At 51.6% G+C, this 25,062-nt stretch overlaps 3 protein-coding genes across 3 annotated transcripts in view; 1 reads left to right on the forward strand and 2 right to left on the reverse strand.

Moving 5' to 3' along the window:
• Positions 1–7,417, reverse strand: part of XRCC1 (X-ray repair cross complementing 1) — a 46,225-nt gene extending 38,808 nt beyond the window's left edge. The window contains 2 exon segments of the mRNA XM_004388771.2: positions 6,833–6,925; positions 7,337–7,417. Of these exon segments, the coding sequence (XP_004388828.1) occupies positions 6,833–6,925; positions 7,337–7,387 (144 nt within the window). The 5' untranslated portion in view covers positions 7,388–7,417.
• Positions 7,418–8,196: 779 nt separating this feature from the next.
• Positions 8,197–12,936, forward strand: PINLYP (phospholipase A2 inhibitor and LY6/PLAUR domain containing). Its single transcript, XM_004388814.1, has 6 exons — positions 8,197–8,219; positions 8,559–8,698; positions 10,346–10,462; positions 12,081–12,233; positions 12,443–12,586; positions 12,782–12,936. The coding sequence occupies exons 1-6, from the start codon at positions 8,197–8,199 to the stop codon at positions 12,934–12,936; spliced, it is 732 nt and encodes a 243-aa protein (XP_004388871.1).
• A 5,538-nt stretch (positions 12,937–18,474) lies between these two features.
• On the reverse strand, positions 18,475–24,973 carry IRGQ (immunity related GTPase Q). Its single transcript, XM_004388772.2, has 3 exons — positions 24,857–24,973; positions 24,001–24,532; positions 18,475–22,597 (listed from the first exon to the last, which is right to left on the reverse strand). Exons 2-3 carry the CDS (start codon positions 24,528–24,530, stop codon positions 21,286–21,288), a joined length of 1,842 nt encoding a protein of 613 aa, XP_004388829.1. The 5' UTR covers positions 24,531–24,532; positions 24,857–24,973; the 3' UTR covers positions 18,475–21,285.
• Positions 24,974–25,062: the final 89 nt, after the last annotated feature.

A 25,062-nucleotide genomic window follows, 5' to 3' on the forward strand; every position in this document is an offset into this window, starting at 1 on the left:
GTCATCGTTTGATGGTATATGGTGTGGTTATCAAAAAAAAAACATATATGTATATACACACACAAAAGGTGGTGGTTGTTATTTGCCCAGAAGCAGTTTGTTTCTCACCTATGTATGTATACACCTGTTACCATCCAAAAAAAACCAAAACAACCAAACCCACTGTCATTGAGTCGACTCCGACTCATACTCTGATCAAAATGGAAAAGATTTTCAGCACCCGTAAGGGTATCTCGTGCTCCTTCCCAGTCTATATCCTCAACCAGAGGAAAACACTGACTTCCAATTCAGGCAACAATTCTGACTTGTAACACGACAGCTTAGTTTTGTCTGCACCTGAACTTCACACATTGTATATACTTTTGTGTCTGGCAAGGTCCCCAGGTGGTACAGATTGTTTGCACTGGACTATTAATTTAGAGGTTAGTGCTTTGAAACCACCCAGTGGCACTGTAGAGGAAAGGCCTGGCAATTTGATTCTGTAAAGACTGCAGCCAAAAAAACCCTATGGAGCAGCTCTACTCTGTAACACACGGGGTCACCATGAGTTGGAATCAACTTGACGGCAACGGCTTGCATCTGGCTTCTTTCCCTTAGCATAATAACTCTGAGATCCACCTCTGCTGTATGAAGCAGTAGTTCACCGTGTGAATATACCACAATTGGTTTGTCCGCTCTCCTGTTAGGACACATCGGGCTATTGCTTGGTTTTGACTATCATGAACAAGGCTGCTATGGACATTCCTGTACACAATTCTCCAGGGACGTAAGGACTTGTGTCTCTTGGGCTTATACCCTGGAGTGGATTGCTGGGCCACAGGGCAGACAAACTTAGCTTTCACCCCACTTTGAAACTCGCTCTTCCTGGGCTTTGGTGACTAGATGACCAGACTCTCTCAGACTCCCCCTTTTCCTTCCTGGCTATTCCTTCTGCGGTCTGGTTTCTGTCCCTGTCTGGAAATGTACTATGTCCCACGGTCCCGTCCCCGGACTTTTCTTAGTCTAGACCAGAGATTCTTAATCACCCTCAGGGCGGTGTGAATCCTTGTGGGATGGGGCATGGGGAGGTAGTCTTAGCTGGGCTTTGGAGCTGGGAGAAGTGTCTAGGAAATGCCAGAAACCATGAGCGTGACTCCCCAGATGTGTGTTTATGTGCACTCTTCGGGGAAGAGACGACTGTTTTCACCAATGTTACAGAATTTAACACAGTCACCTTAAAGGCTAAGAGCACAGCCTCTGGGCCCAAACTGCCCAGTTTTGAATCCCAGCTCCACGATGGCTGGCTGCCAGATGTGGGCATGTAACTAAATGTCTCTGTGCCTCGGTTTTCTCATCTGCAAAATGGAGATGGCACAGTAAAAGCACTGACCTGCTAGGATGGTGCAATCCGTGAATTCAGACCCACAGGTTGTTGGCTGGGTATTAGATGTCGGGATAACGGCTGAGGCACACGATGACTGTTGTTCGTGGCCTGGGCTCTGTGTGCGCCTTTCTCAGAAAGACACAATTCACGACAGGGAAACAAACGGGACATGGGAAGTTTGCAAAGTTCCTGAGAGACAGCTGGTTAAAAAAAAAATGTGCCACACCCGTACAATGCAATGTTATGCACCATTTAGAAGAATAAAGTAGGGCTTTAGGTAATGACCGTGGATCTCCCAAACGCACTGTTATTTGAAAAATGCAAGCGTAGAGTGGTGTATATACTATGCATTTTTTAAAAAGGGTAGAGGAGGTGGACATATACGCTTGTATATACACGGAATGGGGCCCTAGTGGCACAGTAGTTAAGAGTCTGGCTGCTAACCAAAACAGGTCTGCAGTTAGAACCTACCAGGAGCTCCCTGGAAACTCTGTCCTATAGGGTCGCTGTGAGTTGGAATCAACTCCACGGCAACAGGTATATACAGAATAGCCTGGGGAAAGCCACATAAGAAACTGCCAACAGTTGTTGTCCCATGAGAGAAGAACTGGATAGCAGGGAGACAGGGTGGGAGGGGGATTTTCTCTTCAGCATACATCCTTTTGTGCCTTTGCAACGTTGCCCTATGTACATATAATACCCCTTCCAAAAGTAAAGTTAATAAACTCACAACCTTTATCTCCATACAGGAGTCCCTGGGTGATGCAAATGGTTAAGCATTCAACTACTAACCAAAAGGCTGGCAGTTTGAATCCACCCAGAGGCACCTCAGAAGACCTGGTGATCTGCTTCCAAAAGATCACACCCAAGACAACCCTGTGGAGCGCAATTCTACTCTGAAACACATCGGGTTGCCTTGAGTCCGAATCAATTTGATGGCAACTGGCTTGCTGGTTTGTTTTTTATCTCCATACAAAGGAATACTGAATAAAAATGCAAATAAATTATCTACAGCTACACCCAACAACATAGATGAAACTAATAACTGTGAAATTGAGCGAAAGAAGCCAGAAACGCTAAGAGTACATACTGCATGATTCCACTTCTATGAACTAATCTATGTTGCTAAAAGTCAGGATAGTGGTTACCCTTGGGAGATGGGGGGTACTGAGGAAGGAGCATGAGGGGGCTTCAAGGGCTGGCCAGGTTCTTTGACTTGATGTGGGTGTGGAGTACATGGGGTTTCAGCCGTGAGGATTCACGGAGATGTACACTTAATTATATGCATACTTTATTATACGTATGTTACAAGTCAAAAAAAAAAAGGTAAAAGCAAATTTAAAACATCATAATGGCAAATCGAGTGAGGAAAGACCACCGAAAAACAAAAATGTGTGCAAACTTGCTGTTGAACGTTTCTTCTAAAGGATGCACATCCAGTGAGGCAAAGGTGTTACACCTGGACTGCCTCCTGACTACCCTCCCCAGCCCAGGAGTGGTTAGAACTTCTCCCCTCCTGGGAGCAGGTGACGGGCTGACAGCAGAGCCTCCTACGGCCACCCCAGCCAAAAGAGGTGTGTGGGGGGATGTCACGAGCAGAGGGCTGAACCCCACGTGGTAATTTCCAGATGTCACGTAATACTGTTTGCAGGAGAAAATACAGAGCAGGAGAAAAACCCAGATTAGTCTACACGTCTTATGTCCAAATATTTCTGCCTTATCGCACACTTCAAAAGAACCAAATCTGGCATTCAGCAGGGGTCGCCCCTAATGTTGGCAACCACCACCTGCAATCAGACCTTCCAAAGGGAGAAGTTAACGACCACGGCAGTGCTGGTCTCCCTGCCTCTGCCCTTGCCCCCGTGGCCTCCTCTCGACCCAGAAAACAGGGATCCCACGAAAACTGAAATTAGACCCTATCCGCACTCTGCTCAGAGCCCTCTGGTGGCTCCTTCTCAGAGTCAAAGCCAAGGTTCTTCAGCGGTGCTCCAGGCCCCAGGTGTTAGTCAGCTCCACACCCCCCTCACCCTATTAGCTCATCTCCCACCTCTCTCCCCTAGGCTAACTCCACTCCAGCCACACTGGCCTCCTTGCTGTTCCTGCAACGCACCAGGCACAAGCCCACCTCAGTCTCTGTCTCTGCTACTCCCTCTACCTGGAATCCACCACCTGTCTGTCAGTTTGTCACACTGTGGTAGCTTATGTGTTGTTATGATGCTGGAAGCTATACTACCGGTATTTCAAGTACCAGCAGGGTCACCCATGGTGGACAGCTTTCAGTGGAGTTTTCAGACTCAGACTAGGAAGAAAGGCCTGGCGACTGACTTCCAAAAATCAACCAATCAAAACTCTATGGCTCACAACAGAATACTGCCCGATATAGTGCTGGAAGATGAGCCCCCTAGGTTGGAAGGCACTCAAAATGCACAGTGGCCTCAACAGTGGACTCGAGCATATCAGTGATCGTGAAGATGGTACAGGACTGGGCAGCATTTCTTTCTGTCGTACATGAGGTTGCCATGAGTTGGGAGTCAACTCAATGGCAAGAAACAACTACCTGGAATGTTCTTCCCCAGATATTTGCATAGTTCACTCTGCTAAAATGTCACCTTCTCAGGGAGGCCTTCGTGACCCCACTATTTAAATACAAACAACTACCCTCCTCTGCTGAGCACGCTCTATTCCCCTTAACTTTAACTTTCCCCCCATAGCACTCATCATCTGACATATGTTTTACTTATTGACTTGTCTGTCTTTCCCTGCCAATATGAAAGCCCCACAAAGGACTGAGATATTTTTCATCTTATGCTGTCCACTGCTCTAAAGCCCAACATCCACAACAGTGCTTGGTCTATGGTACCAGTACCAGTTGCCATTGAGTTGATTCCAACTCAATGGCAACTCCATGTGGGTCAAAGCAGAACTGTGCTTTGTGGAAGCAGATCACCAGGTATTTCTTCTGAGGCACCTCTGGGTGGATTCAAACCTCCATCCTTTTGGCTAGTAGCCGAGCTCATTAACCTTTTACACCATCCTGGGGCTCCTCCTGGCCTATGACCACTTGCCATCCAGTTGGTTCTGACTCTATACCAAAAACCAAGCCAGAATCGTTGCCGTCGAGTCGATTCTGCCTCACTGTGACCCTACAGAGCAGAGCAGAACTGCCTCAAAGGATTTCCAAGGAGCAGCTGGTGGATCTGAACTGCCAACGCTTTGGCTGGCAGCCGTAGCGCTTAACCAACCAAAACTATGCCAGGCTCCTCTGGCTCTATAGAAGATGCTTAATAACTATGTGTTGAATGAATGCATGAACAGATGAATGAATCCATCCACTCCTGGGCCTTCTGATCCTGTCCCTGTGCTGACAAGTCCCAAACCTCTGTCTCTGGCTCCACATCGGATCCCTAACTGCCTCTTGGATGCCACCTCCTGAACGTCCCAAAGTCATATCAAACCTGGATGTCCCAACTGAACACATCACCTTCCCAAGCTGCCCCCTCTCTGGGTATCCCATCTCAGCTGCACTCTTGCCCTCAGTCTCCCAGCCAGAGAATCTTGTGCCTCATCCTGGCTCCTCCTGCTCCCTTAACCCTCCACGTCCTGTCTTTCCTGCCTCCGTTCTCTGTTCCCACTGCAACTAGGGTACTGACCCCGTGATTTCCCTGAGGTCACCTGATCGTAAGGGAGCCCAGGAGAATCATCACCCGGTAATAAAACACAAATCCCTCCCCTTACACAAACACTTGTATGTTGACAGAGCACTTCTGCAGACATTATGTCACTGACTTTTCACAACAACCCTGGGCTTAGATCTTATTATTCCCAATGGACAGATGAGAAAACAGGTTCAGAGAAACAAAACAATCTGCCTGAGGTCAGAGAGTGAGTAAGAGGGAGAGCTTGAATCCAGGTCCAAAGAATAAATACTGAGCAAGCTGTATCTCCCTGAATTTAAGATGCTGACTCCTGAGCAAGTTGCATAACTTCTCTGGGCCTCAGTTTCCTCATCTGTAAAATGGAGATAATAACTGACCCTAGGTCATGGGGGGTTTTATGAAGATTCAACAAGTTAATCCATATGAGGTGTTTAGAATGGTTGACTGGCAGGTTGTAACGTTGAATAAATGTTAGTGCTCGTTATTATTATTATGTTAGAGATTCAGGAAATTCTGTGGGTCTGTGTATTTTTCCTGGGAAGAGAATCCTCAGCTTTTATCAAATTCTCAAAAGGCTCTGTGATCCCAAAGTTTTTTAGAATCACTGCGTGAGAGACCAAAGTTATGTTCAGTGTCAAATACACTCACGTAAGCCTTGCCTTCCCAACATTCCTCCCCAAACTCCCCTACATTCAGAACTAAGGAATGTGGCCAAAATCAAGAAAACTCATGTGTAAACACAAAGCAGTAAGTACAATCTCAGTCTCAGATGACCAAGATCATACAGTTGAAACACACACCCATTGCCATCGAGTCGATTCCGACTCATAGCGACCCTATAGGACAAAGTAGAACTGCCCCATAGGGTTTCCAAGGAGTGGCTTGTGGATTTGAACTGCCAACCTTTTGGTTAGCAAGCCGTAGCTCTTAACCACTATACCACCAGCGTTTCCACAGGTGAAACAGCAGGTGCTTAACACGCATTTAGCATTCTCCTCCCATCATTTTCTTAGTCCTCACAGAACAGTCTGTTTGGAATTCTGTAACCATCTCATGTCAAGCCGCTCTTTCCTATTTGCCTCCTGCCAACCTCATAGGAAGTTTGGGTAGCACAAATAGTTAAGTGCTCGACTACTAGTTAAAAGGTTGGCAGTTTGAATCCACCCAGAGGTGCCTTAGGAGACAGGCTTTGGTCATCTGTTTCCGAAAGATCACAGCCTTGAAAATCCTATGAAGCAGTTCTACTCTGCACGCATGGGGTCGCCGTGAGTCAGAACCGACTCAACAGCAACTAACAATAACCACCACCACCTCGCAGGACTGTGGAGTGAATTCAGAGAGAGCATGTACAAAAAGTCCTCAGAAAGAACCCAGCCAGCATTTCAGAAATGGCAGCTTAGACTGGCCACTTCACTTCTCCTCCCTACACCTCAGTTTCCTCATTGTTAAAATGGAGTCAATTGACTTAGATGATCTTCCCAGCCATCTTCCCACCATAAGCCCGCTGACTTTAGGAAGCAGGATACATGGCAACAATTCACTCTGTTCCAGTTGAGGAAACCAAGGCCCAGAAAGTAGAAGCAACCTACCGGGGCCACGCTCTGATTCTCGCGGTCATCTCTGGCCTAGTCCTTGGGTCTCTTTTCTTCTATGCTGTGGGGCACAGGGATCACACTACCCATTTTCCAGGTAAGGAAGCTGAGGCCCAGAAGTGAAACGGACTCAAACCACTGCCAGCTGACTCAAGAGCTGAGCCTGGACCCTGAGTCTCCAGACTCCTAGAGAGACGAAGGTGGGGAGAGGGCAGGGTCACCTGGAGGACCACAGAGATGGTCTTCTCGCCTGCTTTGGCTGCCCGCCATTTCCGGTATGTGTCCGCCTTGAGAAGGTTTTCTGCACAGTGGGTCTAGGGACAAGAATGAGAAAGAGAGGGTTAGAGCACCGAGATGAGAGCTAGGCTCAGCTCTCAGATTATTCCTCTGAATCCTTCCAAGCTCTCTGCGATTCTCCACATTTAAGTCCCTCTGTTAATGCCCCCACACGCTGCCGGGAGTTTCCTCTACAACCTTTTCCCCTAGTTCACCTACGGGCTCTCCAAGGAAGCTCCCCTATTCCTCCTTTTCTGTCCGGAAATTCCACACGCCTGAAGTTCCCCTACCCCACATCTCTCCCAGAATTCACTCAGAGCCTCCTGGAAGTTTACCCATGGCCCGCCTTAGACTTTCCTGAAGTTCCCTTTTACACCCCAAAAGTTCTTGCAGAGCCCCCCTCACTAATCCCCTTACGTCTTCCAACCTCCCCCACGCCGGCCCCTCACCGAGTCCTGGCTGCTGCATGACACGACATGACGGAGGCGGATCTCCGGCATGTCAACGTCGTGGGCTTCGCCTGGCCGGAAGGACGCAGGAGGGTCTGGGCTTGGGGGCAGGGAGGGGGTACTCCTCGCTACTGTCTTCAGTGCGCAAGCGCGCGAGGCTCGGCCCTTTCAAACCGCGGCGCGCCAGCGCTCGCGTCGACATTGCGCATGCCCAGTCGCCCCTCTTAAGCGCGAAGCGCTGAGTACCCTAGCAACAAGCTTTCCTCTAGTCCCGCCTCTCTCTGACCCCGCAACTCTCTAACCTCTCCTCCCGGTGACGTTTACATCCTGCTTTCTGGGCGCCTAGCAACAGGAGCGGCCTCCGGGATTGGTCCCTAGGAGAAATTCGCCATTCTCATTGGACAATGCAATCACCGCCCAAACTGAAGCCTAATAAATACAGTAGGACAGCCAACCTGAGTTGGATTTTCGCCGGGAGCCTGGAGCCTACTGTAACAGGATCCCCTCCTCTGTCCTCTGGCTCCCGTGGCTACACGCGCACACACACACACACACACACCACTGCCTCCACAACCACACACACACACACACACACACACACACACACACACACACACACAGCCTAGCGTACTCCCACCCATGCCTCAGTTTCCCAATGTGACCTGTGAGCATCTGTCTCCTGCCACGCCTATGCCAGGCCGCAGACAGGCACCCTTCTATTCGGTCCGCAAGAGACCCAGGCGTGCAGCCCTGGGCAGGGTCGGCGCCAGAGAAAGCCCGAACATAGAGAAGGGAGCATGAGTCAAGTGCTAGAAGGAAAAGGGAAGGAGGACAAGTCTCGTGGGCCCCGCAGAACGAGCATGGACATGCTGGGCGCTCCCAGGTGGGGCCCCACCCACACTAGGCACCTCCTTGGGAAGGCGAGAGGGGATCCCGGTCCTTGTAGCTGCTGCGCACCCGCAGAGAAAGAAATGACCCCACTCAGACCTTGGGCTTTGAGTAAAGAAAATGGGTGGCGGGGATGTGAAAAACGGAAAAGTGATCTCCTGGGTTCTGATGGAAGAGGGAGCTGGAAGCCCAGACTCCCGAGATCCTGGTGCAGGAGGGGGCTGGGCACCAGACGCTTAGGTCCCTTTTGGATGCTGGTTGCTCCTCCCCTACCCGGGGGCTGCTGAGGCCTGCCCTTGGCTCCGACCTCAGCTCCTTCTTACCCCAGGTGAAGGTGGGTCTGGACCCGCCCCTCCTCAGCTTCCTTTAAGGGCTGGGGACCTGGAACTACAGGTTCACACATCATGAGGACCTCTGCTTGTCCCTGGACCTTCCTGCTGACCTTCACGCTGCTCTGCACACTTCTGGGTCTAGGTGAGTGACTGGGGCTGTGGACTCCTGGGACCCTCAGGAAAGCAGAGACTATGAAAGAGCATTCAGCAAAGGTCCTCAGGGGGGAAAGGGGAGGTACCCCAGGAATACAGATTCATGGAGGAGGCAGAGGCTAAAGGAGAGAGAGTCTGGGGCCTCAAGGGAAGAAACACTCGTATGATTGGATCCCTTAGAGAGGAGGGGGCTTGATGGGCTCTGAATCCTCTTTCCCTCAGGTAGGGTCCCAAAGTAAGACATTCAAATTCTAGAAAATCAGATGACAGCATGACTAGAAAAAAAAAAAATTAATTAAGAAAGAGAGAATATGAACCCAAGATTGAGTAAGGATATTGTTGATGTGTTGTGAGATTGTTAACCATTGTCATAGCGCAACATTTGTAGTGACTGCTAAATGAGAAACTATTTTGTTCTGTAAGCGTTCATCTTAAATGAGAATAACAGCACAATTGGAAGAGCGTAGTCGATGTCACTGAACTGTGCATATAGAAATTTTTGAAACGGTGTATCTTTGGCTATGTGTATTTTCACCAAAAAAAAAAAGGTTGAGAAGTTTAGAGGGTTAATATGTTGTGGGGTTGTTAACCAATGTCATAAAACAACATGTGTACTACTGTTTCATGAGAAACTATTTGTTCTGTAAGCCTTCACCAGAAGTACAGTAAAATATTTTTTAAAAAAAGAAAAAGAGAATATGAATGAGGGAGAACTCCTTTCTCCCTGGACTCTTAACGACTTCAGGCCCCAGCACCCTCTTCCCTCAGATGCAGGGATCCAGCCCCCCAGCCCCCTCCTCCCTCAGACCCAGGAGTCCAGGCCTCCAGCCTCTCCTCTCTCAAACCCAGGAGTCCAGGCCCTAGCCCCCTCCTCCCTCAAACCCAGGAGTCCAGGCCCTAGCCCCCTCCTCCCATAGACACAGGAGTCCAGGCCCCCAGCCCCGTCCTTCCTTAGATTCAGGAATCTGGGCACCAGGCCCACTTTGTCTATGACCCAGGTGTCTGGGCCCCCAGCCCCTCCTCTGTCAACACCAAGGGGTCCATGCCCCCAGCCCTCCTGGTCCTCACTCTCCCTCCTTGGTCTGGGATGCAGACTCCAGCTTCAGGTACCGCTGCCTGAGCTCCTACTGTCCACAAGACTTACATTGTATCTGCAAGTGGGAGGGCTCCACACCCTCGAACCAGCTGAACCTGAAACTTCACAAAAGCCCATGAAAGCCTCCACCACGACCCCTCCCCGTTCTGAGCTTTCTCAGCCGATCTTGTCATCCAAAGCCCCCAAGCTTGTAATTAGGTAAACAGGCTTCATGGTGGAGTCGCTTCCCGCCCTGGGAGCAGCTTTCTGGCATCATCACCGCGTCCCTGTCACAGTCCTGGACAGTTCCCTGGACACGGGTCAATGCCTCCCCCATAAAAAATCAGAGACACACCAGTCCCTCCTCTCTCAAGACCCATCAGTCCAGACCCCCAGGCCTCTCCTTTCTCAGGACCAGAAATCCAGTCTTCTCCTCCCTCAAACCCAGGTGTCCGGGTCGCAGGAGACCCTGCCCCCATCTCCCTCGGGACTCCGAAGTGTGGGAGTCGTGGCCCACAGATAGCACTACCCACGACTACAGCCCCGATCTCTGCCCTACAGGATGCCCACTAAGCTGTGAGGTATGCAACGGCCCCGGGCCCACGTGCAAGGGAAAAATGAAGACGTGCGAGAATGGCAAGGACGCATGCGTAGTCGTCGTGGGGGAGTCCAGCACAAGTAAGAGCGCCGGGCGTCGGACCGTAGCTAGGGGGCGGGGAGAGAACCTTCAAGATAGGAAGAGGGAGGGGAGCAGGTCATCACAGTTCGCGGGAAGGGTGGGGCGTGGGAAGAAATTCGGATGGGGCTAGGGAAGAGGAAAAAACCATCACAAGGTGGAGGGAGGACAATTGAATGGAGACAGAAACCATTTTTAAATTTAAAAAAATGAGCAACTCCAAAAGAAGATGGCTATAGGGGAAGGGGTTAAAGAGACTTTGTTAGGCTGGAGGAGGCGAGGAAAGGACGTGGAGGAACACAGAAATACAGTGGAAGAATCTAATTGGCAAGGAGAATGGGAGGGGGATAGAGAAGAAGGAAGAGACTGGGAGAGGGGGAGAGCAAAGTGATCCGGGAAGAGACCATTCTGGACGAGAGGGGGGAATCGACCAAAAGACGTTTTGAAGAGACCATCCCAGGGATGGCGGGGGTTAGTGAGGGCTGGAAGAGACCATTCCTGAAAGGAGGAGTTGGGGTAGAGGGAGAGACCATTCCAGACAGGAGGGGGAAGATAACTACGAATTATGGAGAAAATCATCGTTAGGGGGACCGGGGACTAAGAGTGAAATGGAAGGGAGAGGAGGAGCATGACTTAAATGGAAGAGACCATCCCAGACCTGAGAAAGGTTGGGTGAAACCATACCAATGGAAGAGACCAAGGGGGAGGAGGTGATTTTCATTGAAAGCTGAAAGAGACCGTTCGTCACAGGAGGAGAGATGATGGGGCAAGATGCAGGACTAAAGGCTGTGACCGGAGATGGGGGGTAACTCTGAGTGTAGGAAGAAACCATCCCGACAGGAGAGATTGTATAAGGAAGGTGGGATAGAAGATTGCACGCAGTCCCACCCACCCAGCAAACGTTGGCGGATGGAAGAAAGGACCTGAAAGGCTTGAAGAGAGCAACCCCGGCAGATAGGGGAAGATATGGACCCTGAAGGGGTGTTGAGGGGAGCTGGAGAAAAACCACCCTCGGGGGCGAGGAAAAGGAGGGAAACCATTGCATTGAGTTGGAAGGGGGACAGCAAGAGACCATCTAAGGGAGGCCTGGGGATTGACTATGAGGGAATCTGGAAAAGACCACCCTAGACAGAGAAGGGGCATAGGTGTTGGGGGCTGGGCGGTATCCCAGGGTTTGTTGGAAGGGACCACCCCAGGCAGGGAGGGTGACAGTTCTGAGGCTGGAAGCGACCATCTCACACAGACATGGGGGGTGGCCATAGACGGCCTGCAAAAGACCACTACAGGCTGGACAGGAGAGAAGGATGGGGTGGAGTGGGTTGGAAGAAACCGTGTCAACAAGGCACCTGGGGTGTTGGCAATAGAGAGCTGCAGCGGACCGCCAAAGAGCCACTGCAGGGTATGAGTAGGGAGGGCTTCCTAATAAGACACTGTATGGCTTAGACTGCCTCCCAGCGTCCCAATCTCCTGGCAGGGCTGAGTGAAGAAGTGAGGAACAGGTAGCTTGAGGCCCCCATTTGTCCCAGGCAGTCGCGGGGTGGGGGAGGTGTAGGAGAGCCCTCAAGGCTGGGTGCTGTCAAATGCACTGCCCAGCTGCTCTGTCCATCCTCCACCCCATAGAGGGACATCAGTCGGTGAACACCTACAAGGCATGCATGAAGTTCAAAGACTGCTACTCGGGCTTTGTGTCCACCACTATGGGCTCCAAGGACTACATGGTTTCCAACGCACACTGCTGCCAGAGCGATGGCTGCAACCATGGCTCCATACCCGGTATGCCCCTGCCCCGCCCCGCCCGGGGACCCCCTTCTAGCCCTGTCCAACAGCCGCGCGGGGATATCTGGCAAGCACTGTGCTCGTACCAAGCCTCAGTTTCCCCACGTGTAAAATACGTGGTGGCTCAGTGTCCCCCAGAGTGGTTGTGAGGTTGAGGGAAGGGCTTAAACTTCCCTGTTAACCTTGCACTCTACCCTCACCCCCAGCTCCCCAAAACAATCGCACAGAGAACGGCCTCCAGTGCCCTGCCTGCATTGCACCCTTCCAGGAGTCTTGTCCCGGGACCCAGGCAGCCCGCTGTGTTGGTCAGGAGACCCATTGCATCTACTTCGCTGGCAATGTGCAGGCTGGTGAGGAGCACCTGGGTCCCTGGAGGAGGAGGGGGGCTCAGAACTGGAGGCCCAGACTTCTGGGCTCCAGGGGACAAAGGGGCTCCAGAGAACTGGGAGAGGAGGTTGCTGGGAGCCAGGACTCCTAGGTTGTGAAGAAGGTAGGGAGAGGGGGGGATTGGGGACTCTGGCTCCAGTCTGAAATCTCCTTCCCAGGAATCATCACCACCAAATTTGCCACTCGGGGCTGTGCTACAGAGAGTGCCTGCTACACCAAGGCTGGGTCTGAGCTGCCCTCAGCCTCCTATCTCTACTTCCTCCACCGAGCAGACTGCCTCCCAGCGCCCCAACCTCCTGGCAGGGCTGAGTGAAGAAGTGAGGAATAGGTGGCTTGAGGGCCCCATTTGTCCCCAGCCTGCAGTTCTCCCATTTGCCTGGAAATTAAAAGGTTAGCAGAGCAAGCCTTGAGTCTTGGGTGCTCCCTCTTTGTGAGGAAGAGAGAGAAGGCCCTGCCTTTTATTAAGCAGTTATTCCCTGCGGAGTCCCTCTGCTAAGCTTTCGTAGTTTTCCATGCTGTACCTCTTTTCATCCTTACAATAACTGTATGAAGTTGATATTATTAACCCCATTTTACAGATTAACAAACTGAGGCACAGACTGTGGAAGTCACTCGTCCTGGGTCAAACAGCTATGGAGGGTCAGAGGCCTAATTTGAACCCAGCTCTGTCAGACTCCAGAGTCCATAATCACCTCTGCTGATGAACATCTCCCTCTTTTTGCCTTAGGTTTCATGCCTGCAAAAGGTGGATATTAACAGTTACCTCACAGGATGGTTGTAACAGTCAAATGAAAGAAAACTTAAAAAGCACTTAGTGCAGTGCCCAACATCTTTAAGACAATGTAGGCTTTAGAGATGGTATGTCTGAGTAAATAATAATCATCATAATAGCTGCCACTTACTGAGTGGCCATTAGCTGCCAGGTGCTAAACATTGGCACCATTCAGGACAGACTAGATTATACAACAGTAACAAATAAGCACCTAAACTCTGTGGTTTAAAATAACAAAGATGTATTAGTCAACTAATGCTGCAATAATGCTGTGTAACAAACCATTCCAAAACACAGAGACATACAACAAGCATTTTCCTTTCTACATGTTTGTGGGTATAAAAATGGTGACATGGGGGCAGTGTCAGGCCTCCTCGTCTAACTTCACAAGGGGGAAGGAGAATCAAGATCAGCAGTCCAAGGCTGATTCCTATGAGGTGTAGGTCAGAAATACTTCCTCTCTCCAACCTTTTTATCAATTCTGAGACCAGCCGTCCCTCCCATGGCTCTTTCTACTTCTGCTGGGTTTGGTAATTCATTGCAATGGTCACACAGAAGTCACAGACCATATTCAGTTATAGGGTTTATTAGGGAAGTAACAAGTTACATACAAGTCAGGGTCAGAAACGACTCAGGATATAGTTCTTTGGTCAGGACAGGCTCTCAATCTTGCCCACTGCACCATCTTGTGCCAGTCTCCTGGTTCTGCTGCTGCCATTTCTCTGCCACTACTTCTCACCATCTTGTGTTGCAGCTGTCTGTCTTCTGGGTCTAGGAGGTTCTCAGTGCAGGGACCCCAGGTGCAAAAGACGCACTCCACTCCTGGCTTTTCTTTCTTGGTGGTAGTGAGGTCCCCCTCTGCGCTGGGATTGGCTCTTTTAAGCCTAGCAGGCTAGCAAAACTGACCAATCCCCTCATTAGGGTTTCATACACCTTATTTGCATGGTCCCACCCCCCCCCCACAGGAGTTCCATGCACCTTATTTGCATTGTTAGCAAGCTGTCCAATCCCTTTGGTGGGCCACAAGCACCTTATTTCCATAGCCCCACCCAGTCATTTGGTGGGAGTTACACCACCATGGCTAGAAAGGCCATATAAAAGTGATCCATCACACCATAGTGGGTGGCTGGGATGGTCTGCTTTCAGCTGTGAATTGGCTGGCTTGCTCCAGTTTTGGGATAGTGCTCAAATCTCTTTCATGGGTTTCCACAGTCTCCTGGGGAATGTTCTTCTCATGGCAAATCACGGGAACACAGAAGCCAAGGGCATTTAAGGCCCCTGCTCAGGTCACATCTGCTAACACTCCATTGGCTAAAGGAAATCATATGGCCAAACCCAACATCAGTAAGGCAGGGAAGTAAGTATGTGACCTCCAGTGGAGGGGAAAGAGAAGTGGATATTTTTTAAACAAGTGCCCATTCACAAAAGGTTGGTTTTTCCTTACTCCGTATGTCCAGAACCATCCATAGGGGCTTCTGCTCATCGTTGTCATTGCCAATGTTTGTGCCACAGGAAAAAGCCCAAGAAAGTCTCACATGGGTGATTAAATGCTGAGACCCAGATGTAACTTAAGGCCATTCATTGGATGAAGCTAATCACTTGGTCCCACCCAGCCACAGCAGGGTAGGAAGTTGGGGTGTGTGTGTGTGGGAGCAGGGGGCAGAAAGTATAATCGTGCCCCCTACCAGAAGGCAGAGAGCTGGGCTTGTTTGGTAAACAGCATGAATGACCACCACAGCCTCTTAGAGGCTGCTTCTGATTCTACGTTTACAGTAACAGTGATAGGGACCATTACTCTCATCTCTGTGTTCTGAAGAATCTGAGGCTCAGAGAGGGATGCCACATCAGGGGCCACACAACTAAAAAGTGGCAGAGCTTAAAGTTTTAATCATTGGGTCATAAGTTTGTATCAGTTATCTTGCCACATCATAAACCATTCCAAAATTTAGTGGCCTAAAACAACCACCTTTTACTTAGCTCATAATTCTGTGAGTCAACAATTTGGTCTGGGAGCAGCTGGACTCGCTCATGGATCCGAGGCCAGCTGCCAGACAGCTAGGCAGCACTGCTCTATGGGCTGGGGTGTCAAGGCTGACTGGGCCATGTGTCCTTTACCATCCAGCAGGCTAGCTTGGGGTTCTTAACATGGCAGTGGTGGCAGAAGTCCCAAGAACAGCAAGAGAGGAAGCTGTGATGCATGAACACTTTGCTTGCATCATGTTTGCTATCGTCCCGTTTGCCACAGCAAACCGCACGGCCAAGTCCAGAGTCAGGACTATTATCCAAGGGAAGCTAAACAAAATGGGACATTAACGCCAACAGTCTACCACAGTGCCTGAATCCCAAGTTCTTCTAGATTTCAGCTTCCACTGCAACTATGTGGTAACATTCATCCCTTCAGTTCCTTCATTCCTTCATCCAACACTTATCCATTGAGGGCCTTCTATATTTGGAAACCTGGGCTGGGTGCATGACCGAGAAATTTACAGCCTGCCCTCACGAAGCTTCCTTTCTTAAGTGGAGAAGACACCCATTAAAACAAGTGAGCACATGAATAAACAATTCTGGCTGGGGAAAAATGGTATAAAGAAAATAAAGCCAGAGATGTGATAATAAATAACAGAGTGTGCTAATTTAGAGAAAATGGTGAGGGAGGGGGCTACATAAGAAGCGGAATTTGAAATAAAGGCTTGTATTCATTGGAGAGTTTACAATTAGCCCAGCTCTTGCTAAGTCTTTCCAGGCCACAACAGCCCTGGGAGGCAGATTCTCTTACCAATGGCCTATTTCAGACAAGGGGACTGGGGCACAGAGAAATACTTGCCAGGGTCACACGGCTATGAGGTGATGGAGCTTGGATGTAGCTGGGGTCCCTCTGAGGGATTTCTCTGATGAGGCTCTTTCAGGACAAACCAACAAGAAACAGACACATAGTACAAGATTTCTACTCATTTTTATTCATTCCTTCAAAAAGCACCACATGCCAACGGCACCCCTGACTTGCCCTTCTTGGTTCCCTACCCCATGATGATCCATCGTGATCCATCATGATCCAGTAGTATATGAAACTCAGCTAAGGTGATAGGTTCTCTTCCACTCACCAGTTTCTTGGTGTCTGTTCTGCTTCAGGGTGTGCCAATGCCAAGATTCATCCTACGTTTCCAGGCATTCCTGCCTTGGAGGGTTTTCCGGTCTGGAGGTGCCACACAGATATACCATGGGTCCTTCCAAAGGGAATCTTAGTCTTTTCTCCTTGGATGCTCCCGGAGACAGATGCTCATTAGCAACCTCATGCCTCCAGAGAGCTTAGAAAGCAGTACCGTCAAAAGTCAGGATTTAAAAGGCAACTACCACAAACAGTAGCTGAAACATCCAAGAATGCCAGTATACAGCTATGTGAACAAAATCAGCCCTCCCCAACACACACACACACACACAGCTGGGCCTTGCTTTCTCAGATGGGAAAGATGTGCATGAGGGCAGAGGGAATTTAGAACAGGGAGACAGAGGGAGCCAGGGATGCCAAGGCCAGGACCAAATGAGAGGCGGTGTTGAAGCAGCAGAAAAACAGGAGGGCATTCAGTGAGCAAAGGCATGGTGGTGAGACAGAACGTGCCCACGCTAGAGTTGTCTCGGTGCTGCCTGGGGTCACGGTGTGTGGGCAGGGGCAATGGGACTATCTGAGCTCCCAGCGTGTGTCAAGTTTCTCAGGAGCTGCTGTACTACATCGACGTGTGTGTGTATGTGTTTGTGTATTACTGAATTCTCACAATAGCCCTGTGAGGTAGATGCGATTTGCTGAGTGACTTGATTTGACCAAGGTCACCCCCAGAGTCAGCAGACTGACTGTAGCGCTGCACTGTCTAGAATCTCCTGTGATGATGGACACGTTCTAGATCTGTGCTGTCCAATATGGTAGCCACTGAGCACTTGAAATGGAGCTAGGGTGGCTGAGAGCCGGAATTTTATTTACTTCTAATTAAAGAAGTCCCTGGGTGGTGTAAACAATTAAGCACTCTGCTACAAATGAAAAGGTGGGTGGTTTGAATCCACCCAGAGGTGTTTTGGAAGAAAGGCCTGGTGACCTACTTCTGAAAGGTCGCAGCCATTGAAAACCCTATGGAGCTCAGTTCTACTCAGAACACATGGTGTTGGCATGAGTCAGAATCAACTTGGCAGTAACTGGTTGGTTAATTTAAAAACCAATACTCATTTCAGTTATGGGAAAACTATTAGATATAATTGGGGTAACTTGGGTATGCGAATCTACTTCTCCAACTAGGAATTTTATGAAATCTAAATACAGATTACTCATTTCCCAATGAAAATGCACCATCTGAATTGAGATGTGCTGTAAGTGTACAACACACACCAAATTTCGAAGACTTAGCACGAGAAAAATGTAAACTAGCTCATTCGTACTTTTTATACTGACTCTGTTGAAATAAAATTTGGGTATATTGGGCTAAGTAAAAGATATTATAAAAAATTAATTTAGCCTGTTTTTTACACTTTTAATGTGGCTACTGGAAACATTTAAATGACATAGGACGGTTGCATTGTTTCTATTGGACAGCACTGCTCTATGGCTCTCCTGCTCTTTCATGTGGCTGGTAAACTGGATTGAGGGGCTTGAAGGGCGGACTGAGGAGACGGTTAGATAAAGTGGTGTGCTGGGTATTACAGGGAGAGATGAACAGCATTCCCTCAAGGCTGAAAGAGCTTGGAGGACAATGCCTGGAGCCATTCAAAGTAGAACCAAATGCCTCTTCCCACCTCACTGTTGGTTCTTCCAGTTGATTGACTCAAGGCAACGCCTTGTGTGCAGAATACAACTGCCCTATAGGGTTTCCTTGGCTGCAGTCTTTGTGGAAGCAGATTGCCAGGCCTTTCTCCTGTGGGAGCTGCTGGGTGAGTTTGAACTGCCAACCTCTTGGTTAGCAGCCGAGCACTTAACCATGGTGCCACCAGGGCTCCTTTCCCACCTCGTTAAAACAAAAAAAAACCGTTGCCATTGAGTCGATTCCAACTCATAGCGACCCTATAGGACAGAGGAGAACTGCCCCAAACGGTTTCCAAGGAGTGGCTGATGGACTGGAACTGCTGACATTTTGGTTAGCAGCCGTAGCTCTTAACCACTGTGCTACCAGGGCTCCTTCCCACCTCACTGGCTCCTAAGAAAAAGGTTTCGAGGTTGCATAAATGGTTTACATTCGACGGCTAACCTAAAGGGCCGCCACGAGTCAGAACTGACATGACAGCAACTAACAGCAGCAGCAGCTCCTAAGAACATCACTCGACCAGCAAATCAATCCTACACGAGAGAGCGCATCTTGGCCATCTCAGTTTGGTGGGACAGATTGTGCCAACGGGGGGAGTTCAAGCTGGAGATGGGAGGTACCATCCCTGAGTCTTCTTGTCATCAGTTATTCTTGTCTTCCGCTGTCCAGGCCAACAGGATCTCATGCTCTCATCCAGCCCTGTCGTTTCACAGATGGGAAAATAAGGCACTGGTCCAAGTCACACACAGCAACAGTGGCAAAGCTGTGCTTGCTTCCCAGGTGCCCTGACCTCAGACTTGCTTTCCCATTAAATGCTTTTCTAAAATTCTCCCCATCTTGCTCCTTTTCCCTGTCATACAGGAAGAGACCGACAATCTGAGTTCTAGCCCTAGTTCTGCCACTGACTAATGAATTAAACTAATAAATGTTTACCAAGCACCTACTGTGCGCCAGGCACTGTTCTAGCTGCTGGGGATACAGCAGAGAACAAGACAGGCAAGGGGACAAGAGCCAATAAATAAGTAAATCAATAAGTAAGAGCATCTCTGATAGTAATAATGGCCACAAGAAAAATCAACTGGATGAGATGTATAATGGGGGTGTGTGAGCTACTTGGGAGTGCCTGGATGGGACAAACGGTTAACACACTCGGCTGCTTACTGAAAGGTTAGAGGTTCGAGTCCACTCAGAGGCACCTTGGAAAAAAAGCCTGGTGATCTGCTTCTAAATAATCAGTCACTGAAAACTCTATGGAGCACAGTTCTACTCTGACACATATGGGGTCGCCATGAGTTGGAGTTGACTTGATGGCAACTGAGTGGGTGAGATACTTCAGTTAGGGTAGTCAGGGAAGGCCTTTCTGAGGGAACATTTGAGCAGAAATATGATTGACAAGCAAGAGTCAGTCATGGGAAGATCTGAGGTCAGAGTATTACAAGCAGAGAGGACAGCAACTGCAAAGGTCCTGAGGCAGGGCCCAAGGTGGCCCACTCAAACATCAGAAGGAAGACCCATCATGCTGGTTGGAGACAGGGAAGTCAAGGAATGAGGACAGACAGGGGCCAGACCACAAAGGGCCTTGTTGTGTGATGTTGGGCCTAGAGCCTCCCCTCTCTGGGCTTTGCTTCCCCATCTATCACAAAAGAGAGTCTATTAGATAGTCTCTCCAGTACTCCCTTTCTGTTTTTGATATGTAATTCTGTGACTTGCAGCTTCTCCTGTACACGTAGCTAGCAGCCTGAAACATCCTAGGCACTGTGGTTTCTGCCTTTGCTTCACTCGTGGCGCGTTCCCACAGTCTGGGATGACTGCCCAGTCAGACTCTGGGCCCTTGATTACTGCGGCTCTCTCTGTGCACACACCTGACGTAGCCACAAACATTGGACTAGTGCAACAGGGTGGCTGTTTTTCCAAAAAGGCAGGGGCACAAAACACCAAGGCCAGAAAGGGTTAGGGCTTAATGACAGAAGAAATCAAGACCACAGACACAGAAACACCTAAAAAAGAGAGACCGAGGAAGACTCCCCAGAGACCCCCTGAATCACTCAGGATCAGCACCTGTGAAATGGAGGCAGTCAAATCCTCTTCCAGTCAAACTCACAGAGAGAGAGGCAGCTGCCAAGATCCGAATCCATGAGAGATAAGTGGGTTAGCTCTGAGGTCATGGGTTTCTGCCATTCCACACCCAGAAAGCCTCATTCCTGGTCTCTGGCTACCCCTAGAACCCACCACGCCCAGACTTTTTGCCCCCTCCCTCCATTTTTGTGAACTCATCCTTCCCCTAAAAGCTAGGAAAGGAGTAGACCCGTGGAAGAGCAAATATTATACATCCCTCTATTCCCCAAGAGGGACCAAGAGGTCTCCAGCTCTCTCTCACGGACCTCCTTTTCCCTCCCTGTGGACCCAAACCTCCCACCACCAGGAATTAGGAACCAAGGTCCACAGTCCTCTTGGGAGTCAGGAATCTGAGACCTGTGTGTCCCCCTCCCCAATGCCAATGAAGATTCAAAGCCCACTGACCCACTGAGGACCTGGAAGGCTGCATGCAAGCCTTTTCTCCCCAGGAAACCCAGACCCTGTATCCCTTTGGGGGTTCCAAGGGTTCTAGCTCCCTGGGGTACCCAGGTCCCCTCTACCCACATGGGGATCCAAGTCTCCAGTCATGGACTACCCCTACCTCCATCAGGAATCAGAGCCTTCACTCCCTTTCCTCCTTGAGAAGATCCTCTCCAACAGCTCCAGTTTCTACTCCACTGCAGACCAAGACACACCCCCTTCTAGGAGTCGGGTCCTCAACTCCCTTCAGGACACAGGAGTACGGGTGTTACGCTCCCTAGTCCCCAGAGAATTCAGGAGTCCTCTCCCCTAAACTCTACTTTCCTGTCAGGACCCAGGAATTTGATGACTTGAAGTAACATATCCCAATCAAGTCTGAAACTCATCCCCTCCAAGCACCCAGGCTTCTGGGTGGCTGTCACTGCTCTGCTATCTCGGAGGCCCAGATATCCCACCCCGGAGTCTGGACCTCCAAGCCCCCTCCTCTCTAACCAGGACTCAGGGTCCTCAACCTCGGCTGGGCACCCCGGAAGCCCCGGTGCCTACCCACTCCTTATTGGGCGGGCGCAGGAAGTGCCAGCACCGCCTGGGCGTCGGCCTGCATCTCTTCGAGCGCCTGTAGTAGGACGCCATGAGCCGCGCGGTAGCCCAGGCCGCCAGTCGCCGCTGCGCCGCCCGCGGGCCACAAGAAGGAGAGTGCGCCCAGCGCCGCGCCCCCGGCCGTGCCCTCGCCCGCCCACGCGCCCAGCCTCGTCTCCACCTCCGCACGAGTCACAGGGCCAGGAAAGTGCGCACGCGCTGCCAGCTCCCCTGGAGTCAGGCCCAGCGCGCGCTCACGTCGCGCCAATGCCGCGGGTTCGAGCCCCAGTGCTCGCCGCCACTCCGACAGCTGGCCCCGCAGAAGCGCCACGTCGCACGCCCAGCCTAGCCCTGGTACAGGTGCCGCCGCCGCTGCCAGGCTAGCCAGCAGAGCTGGCCGCCATGCCCCGGCCCGCAGTGCCGCAGCCTTGGTTACGGCCGCCCTCGGAGACATGGGTGGTAGCGCCAGCAGCAGCGCCCCAGCCTGCGCGGGGGGTAGCGTGCGCCGCAGCCACTCGCAGAGCCCGGGGAGTCCGCCCGGCCGCAGAGGGAACACTGGCGGCGGCGCCTCCTCCAACACCTCCCACGTCTCCTCCTCTGGGCTTAACGCGACCGCACGCTCTGAATCCCCACCGCCCGATTTCTTCGCGCTGGCGCCAACCTGCTGCAAACTGTCGTTGCCTGCTTTCTCTGATCCTTCCCCACTGCCTGTTTTCTGCGACCCTGTGCCACATTTCTCCCTTCCCTCACTGTCTGCGTTCTCTAAACTCTCGCCGCTTGGCTTCTCCACCATTTCCTCTTCTTCCAGAGACTTTGGTTCCTCACCCTCGCCGTCTGTTCGCACGCAGACCAGCGGTGCATCTGGAGGCACCAAGGCCCGCACCCGGGCCCAGTCCTTCTCAGTGGGAGCCCCAGACGTGACGAGGATGACAGCATCGTAGTGGCTTAGATGGCAGGTAGCGGCAACGCCTGGGGGGCCCAGAGGCACGGTCCAGAGAACCACATTGGGACGCTCAGGGGCCGGGTAAGGCGTGGGCCCCACGGGTGCTGAAGCGGGGGCGGCACCTGGGTCGCCAGGATCCAACCCAAGCAGCAGGTCCAGCACAAGGCCCACGTTGGCTGTGCCTGCCACGGCCAGGTCCAGACGCGCGCTGCCCAGGCGCTCCAGGCCCGCGCGCACCCAAGACAGCGCCGCCTCCAGGCCACCTGTCTCGAAGGCTTCGCGCACAGCCTCCAGCTCAGCTGCACCCAACACCTCAAAGCCATCCTGGGCTGGTGGCAGGAGCCTGGGGAGGCAGGAAAGGATGGAGTTAGAGGTATAAGAAGATACAGATGCCTGAGCGCTGGGCCAGGCGAACAAGAACCGAGCTACGAGGAGGAGTGCGGAGCTTTTCGAATAAACCAGGAGTGACGTGGGACCAGAGAAGGGAGGAGCCAGACTGACCAGGCGTTAAAACAAATAGAAGCCAGGTAGAGCGGGGCTATGGAGATAAGGGAGGGTCTACAAGCAAGGGCGGGACCTGATGATGAGGCGGGTAGGGTAGACTTGCAGTACAGCCCAGGATACCAGCATACAGTCCTTGGAGCGGGGCTTTTCTGAGGAGGTCTGCGAGTTAAGAAAAGGCTAGGAATCGTGAGTGGCGAGGCAAAGCTCAAGAGGGTGGGGCTTGGGACAAAGAAAGAATCAAGACTGTGTTGTGGCCTAAATGAAAAGTCAGCACTATTTGATATGGATCAGGTCCCCAAAGGTGCTCTTTCTCCTGAGGGCAAGGAGGACCAGAGAAAGGAGAGGCTTCATCTACTAACTCGTACCAAGGGGATGTGGGTAAGAAGACAGGAGGCGGGTGAGGCTGAGCTAGAAAATGAGCAGTGGACCTGGGCGAGAGGCTGCTCCCTCTGAGCCTCATTTCGACCTTATAAAATGAGGCAGCTGGGTCGTGGGGGAGAAAATTCAAGAGGTGGCTAGCAAGTAGACCCACAAAAATGGACTCAAACATATCTAAGATCATGAGGATGGCGCAGGACAAAGCAACAGTTCCTTCTGTTATACATAAGGTCGCCAAGAGTTGGGGCGACTGGACAGCAGCTAACAACGGTTCAGCGAATGGGCACAGAAACTAGAGAAGGTTGGAGAAGGGAAGTGAAAGGCACTGAGAAATAATAAAGCTCATTGAGGGTGGGGCTTTATGGCAACTGGGGTCGCTTGAGGACCAAGCTGATGGGGGGTGGGGGGGTAGGACTTGCAGGTGAGTCTTCGGGTAAAATCTTTGCGGGATCACAAACTTGTGTCACCAGAGTGAGTTCTCCTTCAGAATTTTGGTTGGGGGCAGTAATTGGGCAAATTCCTTAGACTTCTGGCTAGGGAGTGGGACCTCACAGCTCTCGCAGGAGGCGGGGACCTGGATGATAGGTCACAAACTGCGGCGAACTCTTGGCTGGGGCGGGACCGAAATGACAGAAAAGGGAAATGCCCAGAGCGCTCGCTGGGGGTGGAGCCTCACTGACCTCAAAAATCTGTGCTGAGGAGCTGGGCCCGGATGACGGAGCCGGGCTTCTGGCAGGTATCTGCTTAAAGCTTGCAAAAAACACGCTAGGGGCGGGGCCTCGAGGACCTCAAACAACACTTAAGAGGCGGAGTCTAGACTAAGGGACCAGTCCTCCCCATCCCACTCTCCAACAAGGCGCTCACCTCTGCAGCGCTTCCGCCTGGCTCTGCAGAGCTGCCCGCAGGCGCTGTAGCTCCTCGTCGCCGTCACTGCCGCTGCAGTCCGCTGGTAACACGAAGAGAGCAGCGGCTCCTAACCCGGCGCTGTCCAGCAGAGTCGCTGTCTGATCCCTGGCTTGGGCTTCATTCTGTGAATCCATGGGACTGAGGGTTCGCACCGCCAGCAGCGGCGTCCCTCGGGCCAGGGCGGCCCGCGCTGCCTCCCCCAGCGCTGGGGCCAAGCTCTCCCCGTTCCTCTCGGGTCCAGGCAACACCAGTACCAGCACGTTAGCCTCCGCCGCCCAGGGCCCCGGCGCTGCAGGTGGGCAGCTCAGCTCGCCCAGAAAGAGGCCTGGACCCGCAGCCCGCAAGCTGGGGACCCCAGAGTCCGGCCGATCCTCGAGGGACTCCAACGTCTCCACATCCTTGTCGCACAGCGCTGAGATCAACGCGGACTTGCCCGAGCCTGGGGGCCCCAGGAACAAGGCAGTCACGTCACCGCACGGCGGAGGCATGGCTGCAAAGCAAGGGATGGGGAAGACTCGGGTCAGGGACTCCCAACCTTTTTCTTTCCTAGCCACCCATACTGAACCCAGAATTTAGTCCTCCACCCCATCCCTTCTCCCATGCCGGGCGTCACTCCCCAGCACCTAGAAATCCGGCTCACAGGCTCTATTCCCCAGGGACCGAGGCATCCTGTGCGCCTTCTCTCTGAACGCAAGCGTTTCCCTTTCTGATTGAAAAAACTCAGAAATCTAGACCTCCAACCCCTTATCCTTCGGAGACAAAGGTGTTTTATCCTCCCCGCCCCCACTTCCCGGAGAACTTCCAAATCACCAACCAAGCAAACAGCCGATAGCACTGGCGAGCGCAGTTCGTCGCGGCTGTGTCAGTCGCTGAGAAGCCCCGCCCCTGGGGTCCGGCGGACGGAGGCCGAAGAGGTCAGAGCGCCCTGATTTGGGAACGTCTGGACCCGTTCTGGGGGTTCTAGCCTGACGTCACTCGCTCTAGATGTGGGTGTGTCTTGAAAGCGTAACCTCCGAAACA

The sequence above is a fragment of the Trichechus manatus genome, unplaced genomic scaffold (assembly GCF_000243295.1).
Source record: "Trichechus manatus latirostris isolate Lorelei unplaced genomic scaffold, TriManLat1.0 scaffold00216, whole genome shotgun sequence".
Classification (NCBI taxonomy): domain Eukaryota; kingdom Metazoa; phylum Chordata; class Mammalia; order Sirenia; family Trichechidae; genus Trichechus; species Trichechus manatus.